Genomic DNA, 17,269 nt, shown 5'->3' with positions numbered 1-17,269 from the left:
AGGGCAGCATGGTGAAACCTTGTCACTACAAAAAAAGTTGAGGTGGGTTTTGCAGAACACCTGTAGTCCCAGCTACTCAGGAGGCTGAGGCAGGTGGGTCAGTTGAGCCTGGGAGGTTAACGCTGCAGTGATAACACCACTGCACTCCAACCTGGGTGACAGCAAGATGCTATCTCAAAAATAAAAGTTTCCAGCCCTGCCGTCATGGTGAAACCCCACCTCTACTAAAAACACAAAAATTAGCTGGGCACCGTGGCGCGTCCCTGTAGTCCTAGCTACCTGGCAGGCTGAGGTGGAGCACCCCAACCCAACGAGAGGGTAAGGCTGCAGTGAGCTGTGACGGCGTCACTGCACCCCAGCCTGGGCAACGGGGTGTCAAAAAAAACCCCACAACCTTGGTGTTCTGTATCATTTCAGAGTGATTTGTCTTTGCCCTTACAGTGTCATTGTGTGGGTGTGTCATGATTTACTCAACCTGATCCCAAAGGGTAATTTCCAGGTCTATTTTTGCTATTGTAAACAGCACTGTAACACATATCTTTATACAAATATCTTGGTCAACTTCACTGATACTGATCAGGAGGTAAATTCGTGCCAGTGGAATTGCTGAGTGGCCCATGCTTGTAATCCCAGCACTTCGGGAAGCCAAGGTGCAGACCACTTAAGGCCAGGAGTTTGAGACCAGCCTGGGCAACATGGCAAAACCCTGTCTACAAAAAATACAAAAGTGTGCCGGGCGCGGTGGCGCAAGCGCCTGTAATCCCAGCACTTTAGGAGGCTGAGGTGGGCGGATCACCTAAGGTCAAGAGTTCGAGACCAGCCTGACCAACATGGTGAAACCCTGTCTCTGCTAAAAGAATAAAAATCAGCTGGGCATGGTGGCACGTTCCTGTAGTCCCAGCTACTCAAGAGGCTGAGGCAGGAGAATCGCTCAAACCTGGGAGGCAGAGGTTGCAGTGAGCCGAGATTGTGCCATTGTACTCCAGCCTGGGCGATGAAAGTGAAACTCCATCTCAAAAAAAGAAAAAAAAAATGTGGGCATGGTGGCATGCACTGTGCCTATAGTCCAAGCTACTCATAGGGGCTGAGGCAGGAGGATCGCTTGAGCTGTGATGGCACAACTACACTCCATCCTGGGCGAAAGGGCCAGACCATGTCTCAAGACATAAAGGATCTATATAATTGCAACATATGGTAGATAACTTCCCACTTGTATAGATGCAAACCGGTGAAGATGCCTTGCAATGGGGGGTACCACCTGGAAGGATCCTGGTTGAAGGATTTTGACTGCTACTGGAGGGAACAGGTGACTTGCAGAGGAGCAGTTCACAAACCTTGAAGTTTATGCATATGTGCTTCAGAATAACCCACATTGGGAATTTACTGTGAATAAAATTTTCTTTTTTGAGATGGAATCTTGCTCTGTCACCCAGGCTGGAGTGCAATGGCACAATCTCGGCTCACTGCAGCCTCCGCCTCCCAGGCTCAAGTGGTTCTCCTGTCTCAGCCTCCCAAGTAGTTGGGAATTTTTTTTTTCCCCCAGAAAGTCTTGCTGTGTCGTCCAGGCTGGAGTGCACTGGCACGATCTTAGCTCACTGCAAACTCTGCCTCCCGGTTCAAGCAATTCTCCTGCCTCAGCCTCCCAAGTGGCTGGGATTACAGGCACATGCCACCATGCCTGGCTAACTTTTGTATTTTTAGTAGAGTGGGTTTCACTCTATTGGCCAGACTGGTCTCAAACTCCTGAGATCCACCGGCCTCGGCCTCCCAAAGTGCTAGGATACAGGCGTCAGCCACTGCGCCCGGCCTTACATTGTTAACATTTAATGACGTCACAAAAGCGTCATTTAGCAGATAAACAACTTTTGCTTCACTATGGAACTTTCAATCTCTAGACAAGGAAAAACTACAATCATCTTGCAGCCATAAATAAAATCAAGTAGGGTTTATTGTTTTTAAGCCAGTCAAGGTGATAAGTTAATTTTAGGCCAGGCGCGGTGGCTCAAGCCTGTAATCCCTGCACTTTGGGAGACCGAGACGGGTGGATCACGAGGTCAGGAGATTGAGACCATCCTGGCTAACGCAGTGAAACCCCGTCTCTACTAAAACATACAAAAAACTAGCCGGGCGAGGTGGCGGGCGCCTGTAGTCCCAGCTACTCGGGAGGCTGAGGCAGGAGAATGGCGTAAACCCGGGAGGCGGAGCTTGCAGTGAGCTGAGATCCGGCCACTGCACTCCAGCCTGGGCGACAGAGCGAGACTCTGTCTCCAAAAAAAAAAAAAAAAAAAAGTGAATTTTACCAGTTTCTCTCCTAGCATCCAATTTCATTTCCTGTTAACAGTTTGAGTCTTCTTCCAGAGATATTATATACATATGCCGTATTCTGTGCATGTCCAGCTATACTTTTTTTTTTTTTTTAAAGACAGAGTCACTCTCTCACCCAGCCTGAAGTGCTGGAGCGCAGTGGCATGATGTTGGCTCACTGCAACCTCTGCCTCCTGGGTTGAAGCAATTCTTCTGCCTCAACCTCCCAAGTAGCTGGGATTACAGGCACCTAACACCACGCCCCGCTAATTTTTTTTTTCTTTGAGACCAAGTCTCTCTCTGTCTCCAGGCTGGACTGCAGTGGCGCTATCTAGGCTTACTGCAAGCGCCGCCTCCCAGATTCACACCATTCTCCAGCTTCAGCCTCCTAAGTAGCTGGGACTACAGGCGCCCGCCAACACGCGCGGCTAATATTTTGTATTTTTAGTGGAGACGGGGTTTCACCGTGTTAGCCAGGATGGTCTCAATCTGCTGACGTGATGCACCCGCCTCGGCCTCCCAAAGTGCTGGGATTACAGGCGTGAGCCACCGCTCCCAGCCAGCAGTTTTTTTTTTTTTTTTTTTTTTTGAGACCGAGTCTCGCTCTGTCACCCAGGCTGGAGTGCAGTGGCCGGATCTCAGCTCACTGGAAGCTCCGCCTCCCGGGTTTACGCCATTCTCCTGCCTCAGCCTCCCGAGTAGCTGGGACTACAGGCGCCCGCCACCTCGCCCGGCTAGTTTTTGTATTTTTAGTAGAGACGGGGTTTCACCGTGTTAGTCAGGATGGTCTCGATCTCCTGACCTCGTGATCCGCCCGTCTCGGCCTCCCAAAGTGCTGGGATTACAGGCTTGAGCCACCGCGCCCGGCCCCGGCCAGCAGTTTTAAAGTACTTTTTATGCCTTCGGATAGCTGGCTTTTACCAAGGGAGTTTCGCTTTTTTTTTTTTTTTAAGAACATGAACTTTTTTTTTTTTTTTTTTTGAGACGGAGTCTTGCTCTGTCACCCAGGTTTGAGTGCAGTGGCGCAATCTCTGCTCATTGCAATCTCCGCCTCCTTGGCTCAAGCCATTCTCCTGCCTCAGCCTCCCGCTGGGATTACAGGTGCCGGACACCGCACCCAGCTAATTTTTGTATTTTTACTAGAGACGGGATTTCGCCATGTTGACCAGGCTGGTCTTGAACTCCTGACCTCAGGTGATCCGCCTGCCGCGGCCTCCCAAAGTGTATTACAGGCGTGAACCACGCGCCGGCCTAAGAATATGAACTCTGGAACCATGTAATCCTACTTTAGCCCTTCCGAAGCCCAGAGACCTTGAACCTCGTGTCTTCCCGTGCCTGAGTCAGTTTCCTCTGCATATAGTGGGAAACAGTACGACCTCCCGGTGGGAGTTCATATACAGTCAGCGCTTAATGTTGGCCCGTCTGTACTCATTCCTTTACGTGGGTAAACTCACAGTAATGCAAGTTTTATTTTTAGTTAACATGATATATACACATGCATGATGACAAGCTCTGCTGCCATTATGTCCTTGGACGTTTCAGCTGTCGCCAATTATTCCACCATTATGAAACATAGGTGTCATGAACTTTAGCAGGAGCTATTTTCTTTTCCTTTTTGGACTGAGTCTCCCAAGCTGGAGAGCTGGAGAGCAATGGCTCTATCTCGGCTCACTGCAAGCTCCGCCTCCCGGGTTCACACCGTTGCAGGAGCTATTTTCTCAGGCCAGGTTCCCACTGGGGCAAAGGGTCCTTTTCTGAGCTTGGCTCTAACTATGTAAGGCAACCGGAACTCGGCTGCCCTTAGTAAAGATGGCGGGGAGAACGGCGTCTTTGCCTGTCAGGCTGCGGCATCGGTGCCCTCGCTCAACATGGCGGCCGTTTGTGCCCGCCCCTTCCGCTAACTGGTGGGTTACTCGGTCCCAACGCCGTAGACGAAGGCGGCGGCGATGGCGGCGGGGATAGTGGCTTCTCGCAGACTCCGCGACCTACTGAGCCGACGTGAGTCACCTCTTGACTTATGGTGGTGTATCGCGCTGTCGTGCTGTTATAGCAGCTGTAGGACGGGGAGGCCCATCCGGGGTCACGAAGGGCCCGAGTCCCCTAAATTCAGGGGTGCGTGTGCTCCCTTTTGAAGGGCTCCCTAATTCTATAGGCCTGTGTCTTGGAGTCTGGGGTCATCAAAGGCTCTTCCTTTCTCCGCAGGATTGACAGCCTCCAACTACTCGGGCCTCAGTATTAGCCTTCGCCTCACTGGCTCCTCTGCACAAGAGGAAGCCCCAGACCACAGCTATGAGTCCCTTCGTGTGACATCTGCGCAGAAACACGTTCTGCATGTCCAGCTCAACCGGCCCAACAAGAGGAATGCCATGAACAAGGCCTTCTGGAGGTGTGACCTGCAGATCCTGGAGGCCTGCCTGCTGGGGGAGGCGGGGGCTGCGGGACTGAGCCAGAGTGGAACCTTGTGGGGAGATGGACATGAGGGCAGGGTATTCCCACCCCATTTGTAGCCCTTCACTCGTTGCTTCACAGAGAGATGGTAGAGTGCTTCAACAAGATTTCGAGAGACGCTGACTGTCGGGCGGTGGTGATCTCTGGTGCAGGAAAAATGTTCACTGCAGGTACCAGACGCTCTTCACACACCCTACCAGCCTTCCCAGCTCCTGGCAATAGACAGTGGAGCAGTGCTTCTTAATTAGGATTTTAAGCAGCTTCTAACTTACACTTTTTTTGCTGTTCGTTTTGTTGTGTTTGTTTGTTTGTTTGTTTGTTTTGAGGCAGGGTCTTGCTCTGTTGTCAGTCTGGAGTGCAGTGGCGCAAACTCAGGTCACTGCAACCTCTGCCTCCCGAGTTCAAGCAATTCTCCTGCCTGGGACTACAGGCGCGGGCCACCACGCCCAGTTAATTTTTGTGTTTTTAGTAGAGACGAGGTTTCGCCATGTTGGCCAGGATGGTCTCGCTCTCCTGACCTCATAATCTGCCTGCCTCAGCCTCCCAAAGTGCTGGGATTATAGACGTGAGCCACCACTCCGACCCCTAACTTACAGTTTTATCTGTTTTTTGTGTGTGTGTGGTTTTTTTTTTGGGAGACAGGATCTTGCTCTGTCACCCAGGTTGGAGTGCAGTGGCCTAATCATAAATCACTGTAACCTCAAATACTTGAGCTCAAGCCATCCTCCCACCTCGGCCTCCCAAAGTGCCAGGTTTACAGGCAGGTGCCACCATGGCCAGCCCTATCATTTTTTTTTTAAAGGCCTAATTTAAAACATTCAAATATGAAAATTAGTCCAACAGAACATGACGGGATCATAGGCTCTGAAGTCTGGGTTTCCATCCTGGATCTATGGCCATGAAGAATATGCTTAACCTCTCAGTCTATAGCTGTGTCAGCATATAATATAATAACATGCTTTCATGCAACTCTGCAACTCACTCATTGATTTCCAGTTACAGGTCAGTTGGATCTTTGGATTGACCCACTGACCTGTTCTTCAGATGGGAGAATTTCCACTGATCACAGTTACTGACTCTTTCCTCATCTCTGTCCTCCTGTAAAGCCCACCCAGATTTTTTTGTTTTGTTTTGTTTTGTTTGAGACAGAGTTTCGCTTTTGTTGCAATGGCGCAATCTCAGCTCACTGCAACCTCTGCTTCCTGGGTTCAAGTGATTCTCCTGCCTCAGCCACCCGAGTAGCTGGGATTACGGGCGTCTGCCACCACGCCCAGCTAATTTTTTGTGTTTCTAGTAGAGATGGGGTTTTACCATGTTGGCCAAGCTGGTCTAAAACTCCTGACCTCAGGTCATCCATCCGCCTAGGCCTCCCAAAGTGCTAGGATGACAGGTGTGAGCCACTGCGCCCAGGTACCACCCACTGATTTTAAATTTCAGATATTGTAGTTTTCAATTCTCCAATTCCCATTTGGTTCATTATTTATTTATTTATTTATTTTGAGACAGAATCTCGCTTTGTCACCCAGGCTGGAGTGCAGTGACACAATTCTGCTCATTGCAACATCTGCCTCCTGGGTTCAAGCAATTCTCCTGCCTCAGCCTCCTGCGTAGCTGGGATTACAGGTGCCTGTCACCAGGCCTGGCTAATTTTTTTTTTCTTTTTTGTAGAAGGACTCTCACTCTGTTGACTAGCCTGGAGTGCAGTGGCACAATCTCGGCTCACTGCAACCTCCACCTCCCAGGTTCAAGCCATTCTCTTGCCTCAGCCTCCCGAGTAGCTGGGATTGCAGGCAACCGGCACCATGCCCGGCTAATTTTTATATTTGTGGTAGAGACAGGTTCTCACTGTTTTCGCCAGGCTGGTCTTGAACTCCTGGCCTTCAGTGATCTGCCCACTTCAGCCTCCCAAAGTGCTGGGATTACAGGAGTGATCCATTGTACCTGGTCATTTATTTATTTTTTGTCATGCATGTTTTTCTTTTTTTTTTTTTTTTTTTTTTTTTTTTTGTGAGACGGAGTCTCGCTGTGTCACCCAGGCTGGAGTGCAGTGGCCCGATCTCGGCTCACTGCAAGCTCCGCCTCCCGGGTTTACGCCATTCTCCTGCCTCAGCCTCCGAGTAGCTGGGACTACAGGCGCCCGCCACCACGCCCGGCTAGTTTTTTGTATTTTTAGTAGAGACGGGGTTTCACCATGTTAGCCAGGATGGTCTCGATCTCCTGACTTCGTGATCCACCCGCCTCGGCCTCCCAAAGTACTGGGATTACAGGCTTGAGCCACCGCGCTCGGCCTCATGCATGTTTTTCTTCCTGCCATTGAGCATAGTTATAATGACTGATTTAAAATCCTTGTCTTCTGGCCGGGCGCGGTGGCTAACACAGTGAAACGCCATCTCTACTTAAAAAAAAAAAAAAAAAATCTGGGCGCCGTGGCTCACGCCTGTAATCCCAGCACTTTGGGAGGCCAAGGCAGGTGGATCACGAGGTCAGGAGATTGAGACCATCCTGGCTAACATGATGAAACCCTGTCTCTACTAAAAATACAAAAAAATTAGCTGGGCGTGTTGGCGAGCGCCTGTAGTTCCAGCTCCTCGGGAGGCTGAGGCAGGAGAATGGCGTGAACCTAGGAGGCAGAGGTTGCAGTGAGCCGAGATGGCGCCACTGCACTACAGCCTGGGTGACACAGCAGGCCTCGGTCTCAAAAAAAAAAAAAAAAAATCCTTGTCTTCTAATCTCAACATCTGGGTCATCTTGGGGTCAGTCTCCTTATTATCTTTTTTCTTGAAAATGGCAGGCCGGGCTCAGTGGCTCACATTTGTAATCCCAGCACTTTGGGAGGCTGAGGCAGGTGGATCACTTGAGGTCAGGAGGAATTCAAGACTAGCCTGGCCAACATGGTGAAACCCTGTCTGTGCTAAAAAATACAAAAATTATCCAGATATGGTGGTGCGTGCCTGTAATCCCAGCTACTGGAGAGGCTGAGGCAGGAGAATGGCTTGAACCCAGGAGGCGGAAGTTGCAGTGAGCTGAGATCACGCCATTGCACTCCAGCCTGGCTGACAAGAGCAAGACTCTATCTCAAAAAAAAAAAAAAAAGAAAATGGCTTCACTTCTCTGTTTCTTTTTATTTTGAATTAGTTTGGATTGTTTCCTGGATGTTGGGATATAAGAATAAGATGTGGATATTCTGGATTCTATCATATAAGTCCAAAGAATGTTGAATTTCCTGTTTTGGTAGCTTAGTTGGAATGAGTTTTTTTGGTTTTTCTCTTTTTATTTTTATTGTTTTGTAGAGGTGAGGACTTGCTATGTCACCCAGTCTGGTCTTGAACTCTTGAACTCAAGCGATCCTCCTGCCTCGACCTCCCAATGTGCTGGGACTGTAAACGTGAGCCACTATGCCTGGCCTCTTGCTGATTTACAAACCATACGTGCACCCCCAGCAAAAGATTAAAAAAATAATTCTTCAGCCTGCACGACAAACTGAGACCTCGTCTCTAACAAAAATTAGCTGGGTGTGCTGCATGACCACACTCCCAGCTACTCTGGAGGCTGAGGTGGGAGGATGGCTTGAGCCAGGGAGGCCAAAACTGCAGTGAGCTGTGATCCTGCCACTGCACTCCAGCCTGGGCGACAGAGCAAGAGCCCATCTCAAAACAACAACAACAAAAACATAAATCTCCCAGCAAGAGATTAGGACAGAGGTGATACACAGAATTCGGGACTCCTCGCTCTGGCTCTGCCCTTTTTGGAATATCCCCCCTCACTTCCCGGCAGCTGTGGTCCCCTCGGACTCTATCCTGTGGCTCTTCAAGCCCAACTTCAGTCTGGCCTCAGGCTGAAAGCTTTCAAAACCGTTTTCAAAAACACCGAGGGAGTGTTCTGCCCCTCTCCCAAGCGCCACTCCCTCCAGAATCTGCCCCGTGCCTTCAGATAATTGTTTGTGTCTTGTCCAGCCAGAGTATGTAGTTGTCCGTGGGAGGGTCGGCCCTTTAGGAGTGAACCAGAAGCAAAATATTTCCCACACTGATTTCTGCACAGGGCCCAGAGCCCAGTGCTGGGAACCCAGTCGTGACTGAGACAGTCCCAGGCCCTGCGGTCATGGCGTTCCCAACTCAGTGGGGAAGACAGACAGTCAACTCTTTCTTTCTGTTTTGTCCATTAACATCTTCCCAGGTCCCTTTCTTTCTTTCCCTCCCGTTCCTCTCTCCTCTCCCTCCCCTCCTTCCCCTCCCTCTCCTTCCTCTCCTCCCTCTCCTCTCCCTCCCTCCCTCCCTCCCTCCCTCCCTTCTTTCCTTCCTTCCTTCCTTCCTTCCTTCCTTCCTTCCTTCCTTCCTTCCTTCCTTCCTTCCTTCCTCCTTCCTTCCTTCCTTCCTTCCTTCCTTCCTTCCTTCCTTCCTTCCTTCCTTCTTTCCTTCTTTTTCCCTCCCTTCCTCCCTCCCTTTCTTTCTTTTTTGACACAGGGTCTCCCTCTGTCACCCGGAGCAATCTCAGCTCACTGCAGCTGCAGCCTCCTGGGCTCAAGTCATCCTCCCACCTCAGCCCCTGAAGTAGCTGGGACCACAGGTGTGCACCACCATGCACAGCTAGTTTTTTCATTTTCTGTAGAGGCGGGGCTTGCTCTGTTGCCCAGGCTGGTCTCAAACCCCTGAGCTCAAGTGATCCTCCCGCCTCTGCCTCCCAAAGTGCTGGGATCACGGCATGAGCCACCGCGCCCAGCCTCCTCCTTTTTTTCTGCATCTTGCTCTGTTCCTCCTTTTGTTTATTTGTTCATTCATTTGACAAACATTCAGTGACACAGTCCAGGGCCAGAGCCCCCTCCCGGGTGCTGGAGATGTGGAATCGGGAGGCAGCCCCCATTCCTGACCCCTTGCTCTCATACAGGTCATGTCCGAGAACAGAAAGATGAGGCTCTTTTCTGGCTGTGCCGGTCCCAGGTTCTCCATCTTTCAGCTCCCAGCTGAATGCGGCCGTCTCGTCTTTTTTTTTAAGCAGCAAGACTCCGAAGGCCAGAAAGAAGAAACAGCGGGTCATGCCATGACCCAGTAATAGAGTAGAACTACTAAATAGAGAAAGAAAAAGTTGGCCACAATTATGCAGCACTCACGGTGTGTCACGCCCCTTTCTTTTTTTTTTTTTTTTTTTTTTTTTTTTTTGAGACGGAGTCTCGCTGTGTCGCCCAGGCTGGAGTACAGTGGCCGGATCTCAGCTCACTGCAAGCTCTGCCTCCCGGGTTTTTACGCCATTCTCCTGCCTCAGCCTCCCGAGTAGCCGGGACTACAGGCGCCCGCCACCTCGCCCGGCTAGTTTTTTGTATTTTTTAGTAGAGACGGGGTTTCACCGTGTTAGCCAGGATGGTCTCGAACTCCTGACCTCGTGATCCGCCCGTCTCGGCCTCCCAAAGTGCTGGGATTACAGGCTTGAGCCACCGCGCCCGGCCTCACACCCCTTTCTAAGCACTTTAAACATATCAATTAATTCCAATCAGAGTCCACAAGACAGGTTTCGCTATAAGCCCCGTTTAAAGGTGAAACAGATCCAGAGAGAGCAAAAATCTTACCCAATTCTCACAGCTTGTAAGTGGCAGAGCTGGGATTTTGGAACTCAGGCTGCCTGGCCATAGAGTCCTTGCTCTTTAACTGCTCAATGTCTGTCATCTCAGTAGCTGGCATGCTGGTTAAAAGTAAGGGGGACTTTGGCCTCAGGCAGTGATCTGGCTCCTACCACCGCTTGTCTTTTCACCTCTCTGTCCTGCCATATTCTTTTCTTTTTACTTTTTATTTTGGAGCCAGGGTCTCGCTCTGTCGCCCCGGCTGGAGTGCAGTGACGCGATCATAGCTCACGCATCTTAGCCTCCAATTCCTGGGCTCAAGCGATCCACCCACCTCAGCCTCCGAAAGTGCTGGGAGTACAGGCGACCACGCCCAGCCTCATGTGCAGCTAATTTTTTCATTTCTTGTAGAGAAGAGGTCTTGCAATGTTGACCCAGGCTGTTCTCAAAATCCTAGCCTCAAGCGATCCTCCTGCCTCTGCCTTCCAAAGTGCTGGGATTACAGGTGTGAGCCACTAAGCCCAGCCCCACAATATTTGTTTATTCCTTTGCCTCCCCACGAGGACGGGGACTGTTGTCTATATTGGTAACCTATTCAGCAGCTCATGTGTGCCATGCCCTGTTCTAGGCACAGAGGATCCAGCAGTGGACAGAAAGACAAAAACTCCTGTGTTCTCAGAGCTCACATTCTAGAAAGGGAGTCAGGCCCTCAAGCAGATACGGACATAGCGATAAGATAGGGAGCCATGCAGCCCAGAGGTAAGGCGGGATCAGGATGCAGGGGATGCTGCCACTGTTTAGCTAGGTTGGCCAGGGAGGGCCTCTCTGAGGAGGTGACCTTTGAGCTGTGGCTGAAGGAAGTGAAGGAGTCGGTGTGTGGCTGTTGAAGAGGGAGGGACAGTTGTCAGCCCAAAGGTCCTTGGCTCCCTCCCTCTCCTCCTCTGGATATTTTTTTTTTTTTTTTTTTTTGAGACGGAGTCTCGCTCTGTCGCCCAGGCTGGAGTGCGGTGGCCGGATCTCAGCTCACTGCAAGCTCCGCCTCCCGGGTTCACGCCATTCTCCTGCCTCAGCCTCCCGAGTAGCTGGGACTACAGGCGCCCGCCACCTCGCCCGGCTAGTTTTTTGTATTTTTTAGTAGAGACGGGGTTTCACCGTGTTAGCCAGGATGGTCTCGATCTCCTGACCTCGTGATCCGCCCGTCTCGGCCTCCCAAAGTGCTGGGATTACAGGCGTGAGCCACCGCGCCCGGCCTCCTCTGGATATTTACTCCAGGTCACCTCCTATTACTCCAGGTCACCTACTCACCAAGAAGATCCTGTAACACTGCAGCAGCCCTGTCCACGCATGCATGTGCATACACACACACACACACGCACAGTTGGAGGGCAGTGTGCCCAAAGTACTAGGTTGTGAACGATGTTCACGCAGGGTAGTCATAACAAGGATGTTCCATTTTGTTCTAATAGCGACAGGAGGGAAAAAGAGGGTCTGGGCCAGGCACAGTGGCTCAGGCCTGTAATCCCAGCACTTTAGGAGGCCGAGGCGGGTGGATCACAAGGTCAGGAGTTCGAGACTAGCCTGGCCAACATGGCAAAACCCCATCTCTACTAAAAATACAAAAATTAGCTGGGCGTGATGGTGGGCGCCTGTAATCCCAGCTACTCCGGAGGCTGAGGCAGGAGAATCGTTTGAACCGGGAGGTGGAGGTTGCAGTGAGCCAAGATCATGCCACTGCACTCCAGCCTGGGCGACAAGAGCAAGACTCTGTCTCAAAAACAAGAGCATCTGACCCAAGAAGGTGTCCCCTGGCTCCCCCTGGCTGCGTGTGGGGACAGACTGGGGACACAGGTGGAAACGGAGAGCAGGGCGGGCTCATGGAGAACAACTGATGGAGGAAAGGTCAGATTCGGGATCATCTTGAAGTTGGAGCCACAGAAATTGCTGCATCCTGAGATGTTTCTCATCTCAGGAAACAGCAGCACCATTGACTGCATCGCTCACGCCGCAGACCCTGAGTCCCGGGTTGTCTGGCATCTTGGGGAAGAGCATGGTCTCTGGAGCCAGCTGCATGGTCCAGATTTTAAAATCCCACTCTGGCACGGCATGGTGGCTCACGCCTGTAATCCCAGTGCTTTGGGAGGCCGAGGCAGGAGGATCACTTGAGCCCGGGAGTTCAAGACCAGCCTGGGCACAGTCCCAACCACTCAGGAGGCTGAGGTGGGAGGATTGCTTGAACCTGGGAGTTGGAGGCTGCAGTGAGCCATGATCATGCCACTGCACTCTAGCTGGTGTAACAGAGTGAGACCCTGTCTCCAAAAACATTAATGAGTTAATTTAAATAATTCACACTACTCACCAGCCAGTGTGACCCCTTGGGCAAGTGTTTAACCTCTCTGTGCCTTAGTTTACCCATCGGTAACACAAATAGTAATAGGACCTAGCTGGTAGGGTTGTTGTGAGGATTCAGTGAGTTATGACTCCACAAATGCTGGCTTTTATTTCCTTCCCACTCCACATGCAATCCCTCACCAAGTCCTATGTGAGTTGTTTTTTCTGCCTTGGTGGTTTGGGGGTTCGAACCTGCTGCACCTGGGTTCTGACCCCTGGTTGGGGCAATGGGTGGGGACTGGGGACCTGGGTGAGCTCTCCACGCCTTCTCACCAGGTATTGACCTGATGGACCTGGCTTCGGACATCCTGCAGCCCAAAGGAGATGATGTGGCCCGGATCAGCTGGTACCTCCGTGACATCATCACTCGATATCAGGAGACCTTCAGCGTCATCGAGAAGGTGACTCTAGGGGGCTGGAGGGCATCCCCCTCCATGCCCGCCTCCCCTGGGCCAGCCCTGACCCCACTCTTCCTGTTCCCTCTCAGTGCCCCAAGCCTGTGATTGCTGCCGTCCACGGGGGCTGCATTGGCGGAGGTGAGTCTGTGGCTGTCCTCCTGCTCGGGTGCTCCCCGGGTCGGGCTGCTGCCCCAGTGCTGCGGCCACTGGCCTCCAGCCTCAGCTCTGTCATGGGCCAGACTCTGTCCCAAGAGGCAGCCACATGTCCTGGGGGGCGGGGTTGGTTCTGGTGGTCATTCAGCGTCCCTGGCCTCTACCTCCTAGGTGTGGACCTCATCACCGCCTGTGACATCCGGTACTGTGCCCAGGACGCTTTCTTCCAGGTGAAGGTGAGCCATCCTCCTGAGCTCCTGCTTAGAGCTGGGCAGTGGGGTGGGGTTGGGGGGCCTGGAGTGAGCCCCGAGGGCTTCATGGAAGAGTCGGAGTTGAACCTGACAAAGTAAGACTTGCCCGTAGAGGAAGTCAAGAGGTGAAGTTGTGAATGGGTTAGATATGGGGTGGGGTTGAGGCTGGCAGGTGCCAGAGGCAGGGATTGCTCCTGGGGCCATACGGATGAAGGTGGGAGGCAGGATGGAGCCGCGGACACAGTAAAAGGGTCTCAGGTAGGGTGAAGAGGGCGCCTCTCTCATGACAGATGGAGCTGCCCTGAAGGGATGGGAGGGCGTGTGAGTGGGAAGGCGGGCTCTATTCTAGGTTGAAGGAACTTGCCTGAGCCAGGAAGCTGCCTGGGCAATGGAGTGGGACTTTGGAGAAAGTCACTGGGGTGAAGGTGGGACGGGACTCTCCAGTAAACATGAAATTTCATGGACGTTGCCGTTGCGAGGGGCACAGTATTGGGCAGAAACCAAACACTGACCCGGTTCCTCCCCCAGGAGGTGGACGTGGGTTTGGCTGCCGATGTAGGAACACTGCAGCGCCTGCCCAAGGTCATCGGGAACCAGAGGTGGGTGCAGGGGGTGTGGGTGTGTGGGCGGGGCACCCCAGAGCATCTCGCAGCCCCGGGGTGACAGCCACCTCCTGATGCACGCTCCTCTTTGCAGCCTGGTCAACGAGCTGGCCTTCACCGCCCGCAAGATGATGGCTGATGAGGCCCTGGGCTGTGGCCTGGTCAGGTAGGGCCATGGCCCTGGTGGCTCAGTGCTGGGGGCAGCCAGGCCTGGAGGGGTGGAGGCCTCCTCGCTCGAGAATTCCAAGTGGCATCCTTTCTTGGCGAGGTCATTTCTTTAGTGTGGGGTCAGTCCCCTGCTCCCATTGGGCTGTTTCTCTGGGGTCTTGGGCCTTCCTCTGTGAGTGGCCACTTCTTCATCTGCGGGAGGCTGGGGGAGAGAGCCCTTCCCAGCCCACCCGGTCCCTGATCTCTTTGGCTGCAGCCGGGTGTTCCCAGACAAGGAGGTCATGCTCGATGCTGCCTTAGCGCTGGCGGCCGAGATTTCCAGCAAGAGCCCCGTGGCGGTGCAGAGCACCAAGGTCAACCTGCTCTACTCCCGCAACCATTCGGTGGCCGAGAGCCTCAACTATGTGGTAAGGCGCTTGCTCCAACCAGTCACAGCCCTCCTCTAACCCCAGGGACTAACCAAGGCTCAGGGTGCCGCATGCTTCATCCTGATTGGCCCCTGCTAATCTGTCTCCTCTTTCCCAACACCCTCGGTACCAGGCGTCCTGGAACATGAGCATGTTGCAGACCCAGGACATCACCAAGTCGGTCCAAGCCGTGACTGAGAACAAGGAACTGAAAAGCGTCACCTTCTCCAAGCTCTGAGAGCTCTCGCATCCCGTTTCCCAGCCAGGGGGCTGGCCTTGTCCCACCTCATCTGCAGAAAGGGAGGATGGGCGATGACCGTTGTCTCTATGCCTTCTCACCCAGTCTCCCAGTTTATAACTATATGACAATGACTTCCTCAAGCCCAAGGCCTTATCTTCACCCCACGAACAATAAAGCAAAGTAAAGAACCCGGTGATCTTCTTGGAAAGAGGAGAGGTGGGAGGGGCTGGGATGCCCCTGGGGGCTCCAGAGACCGCAGTCCTGAAGGCTGGGGCTAGAGGTTGGATGCATGGGACTGGGTGGCATGGAGGTGATGGCCATTCAGACTGGCAGCGGGCAGGCGAGGGGCACAAGGGAGCCAGGGAAGGAGGGAGTGAGCAAGTCGCTGGGCTCCCCCTGGGTTGCAAGGCTTCCCGGTCTCCCTGCCTGCCCTGGGGTTGAGGGTGGCGTTCGTGCCCTGCCTGGCACCTCTCACTGCACAGCACATGGGATCTGGTGCTGGCATCTGGCTGGGATTCCCTTGTTACCAAATCTTGAGCCTCATTTCTTTAAAACTTTGGAGCGCTGGGCACGGTGACTCACACCTGTAATCCCAGCAGTTTGGGAGGCTGAGGCAGGTGGATCGCCTGAGTTCAGGAGTTCGCCACCAGCCTGGCCAACATGGTGAAACCCCGTCTCTACTAAAAATACAGAAATTAGCTGGGTGTGGTGGCAGGTGCCTGTAGTCCCAGCTACTGGGGAGGCTGAGGCAGGAGAATCCTTGAACCTGGGAGGTAAGGTTACAGCAAGCCAAGATCATGCTGCTGCACTCCAGCCTGGGCGACAGAGCGAGACTGTCTCAAAAAAACAAAAAAACGACAAACAACTTTGGGGTTTCTGGCCGGGTGCAGTGGCTCATGCCTGTAATTCCAGCCCTTTGGGAGGCTGAGGCAGGCTGATCACTTGAGGTCAGGAGTTTGAGACCAGGCTGGCCAACATGAGAAAACCTGGTCTCTACTAAAAATACAAAAATTAGCCGGATGTGGGGCATGCCTGTAATCTCAACTCTTCAGGAGGCTGAGGCAGGAGACTCGCTTGAACCCGGAAGGCAGAGGTTGCAGTGAACCGGGATGGTGCCACGGCACAGCAGCCTGGGTGATAGAGCAAGACTCTGTCTCAAAAATGAACAAACAAAACAAACAAACAAAAACTTCAGGGCTTTTTATCCGTATATCTTCCCAATCTTTTGGATTTACGTTTGGAATGACTGCAAGAGACCAAGCATTAATATAATGACTTCTATATGCCAAGTCCTGTTCTGAGCATTTATTATCTTAATGATCAAGGACTCTATGAAGTTGATACTATTATTATTATTAATATGACTATTATTGTTTTTAGTTTTAGAGACAGGGTCTTAGTCCGTCACCCAGGCTCGAGTGCAGTGGCATGATCATAGCTCGCTGTAACCTTGAACTCCTGGGTTCAAGCAATCCTCCTGCCTCAGCCTCCCGAGTAGCTAGGCATACAGCTGTGTGCTACCGTGTCCAGCTAATTTTTATTTTTATTTTTTAGACATGGGGTCTCGCTATATTTCCCAGACTGGTCTTGAGCTCCTGGGCTCAAGCAGTCCTCCTGCTTCAACTTCCCAAAGTGCTGGGATTGTAGGCATGAGCCACCACACCCAGCCCAATGTTGATACTACTCTTTTTTTTTTTTTTTTTTGAGTAACTGTTGGACCCACTGCTAGATCTTCTTATTTGGTAGATTAACGACATACAGGCATTACTGGATCACAAATTCATGTTTAAAATATTTTGGGCCGGGCGCGGTGGCTCAAGCCTGTAATCCCAGCACTTTGGGAGGCCGAGATGGGCGGATCACGAGGTCAGGAGATTGAGACCATCCTGGCTAAAACGGTGAAACCCCGTCTCTACTAAAAAATACAAAAAACTAGCCAGGTGAGGCGGCGGGCGCCTGTAGTCCCAGCTACTCGGGAGGCTGAGGCAGGAGAATGGCCTGAACCCAGGAGGCGGAGCTTGCAGTGAGCTGAGATCCGGCCACTGCACTCCAGCCTGGGCAACAGAGCAAGACTCCGTCTCAAAAAAAAAAAAAAATTTTTTTTGAAAGCTACTCAATGCTTGTTTCCTCTGTTATAATTTTTTTTTTTTTTTTCGATACAGTGTCCCTCTGTCACCTAGGCTGGAGTGCAGTGGCATGATCTCGGCTCACTGCAATCTCCACCATCAGGTTCAAGCGATTCTCCTGCCTCAGCCTCCAAATAGCTGGGATCATAGGCGCCCGCCACCATGCCTGGCTAATTTTTGTATTTTTAGTAGAGACTGGAATTTCACCAGGCTGGTCTCCTGACATCAGATGATC

General features: G+C 52.1%; 1 protein-coding gene across 3 annotated transcripts; it reads left to right on the top strand.

Moving 5' to 3' along the window:
* The first annotated feature begins 4,215 nt into the window (after nucleotides 1–4,215).
* Nucleotides 4,216–15,093, top strand: ECH1 (enoyl-CoA hydratase 1). 3 transcript variants are annotated; one of them, XM_005589131.5, is made up of 10 exons: nucleotides 4,216–4,302; nucleotides 4,507–4,690; nucleotides 4,834–4,922; nucleotides 12,965–13,089; nucleotides 13,176–13,224; nucleotides 13,411–13,475; nucleotides 14,019–14,089; nucleotides 14,187–14,258; nucleotides 14,517–14,667; nucleotides 14,801–15,093. In XM_005589131.5, exons 1-10 carry the CDS (start codon nucleotides 4,251–4,253, stop codon nucleotides 14,903–14,905), a joined length of 963 nt encoding a protein of 320 aa, XP_005589188.3. In that variant the 5' UTR covers nucleotides 4,216–4,250; the 3' UTR covers nucleotides 14,906–15,093. The 3 variants fall into 3 exon arrangements, with proteins under 3 accessions (XP_005589188.3, XP_005589189.4, XP_073879558.1); XM_005589132.5 differs by having other exon boundaries at nucleotides 4,216–4,416; XM_074023457.1 differs by lacking the exon at nucleotides 4,834–4,922.
* Nucleotides 15,094–17,269: the final 2,176 nt, after the last annotated feature.

Source organism: Macaca fascicularis, chromosome 19 (genome assembly GCF_037993035.2).
Source record: "Macaca fascicularis isolate 582-1 chromosome 19, T2T-MFA8v1.1".
In the NCBI taxonomy this organism is placed as follows: Eukaryota; Metazoa; Chordata; class Mammalia; order Primates; family Cercopithecidae; genus Macaca; species Macaca fascicularis.
This window is presented reverse-complemented; position numbering and strand designations above follow the sequence as displayed.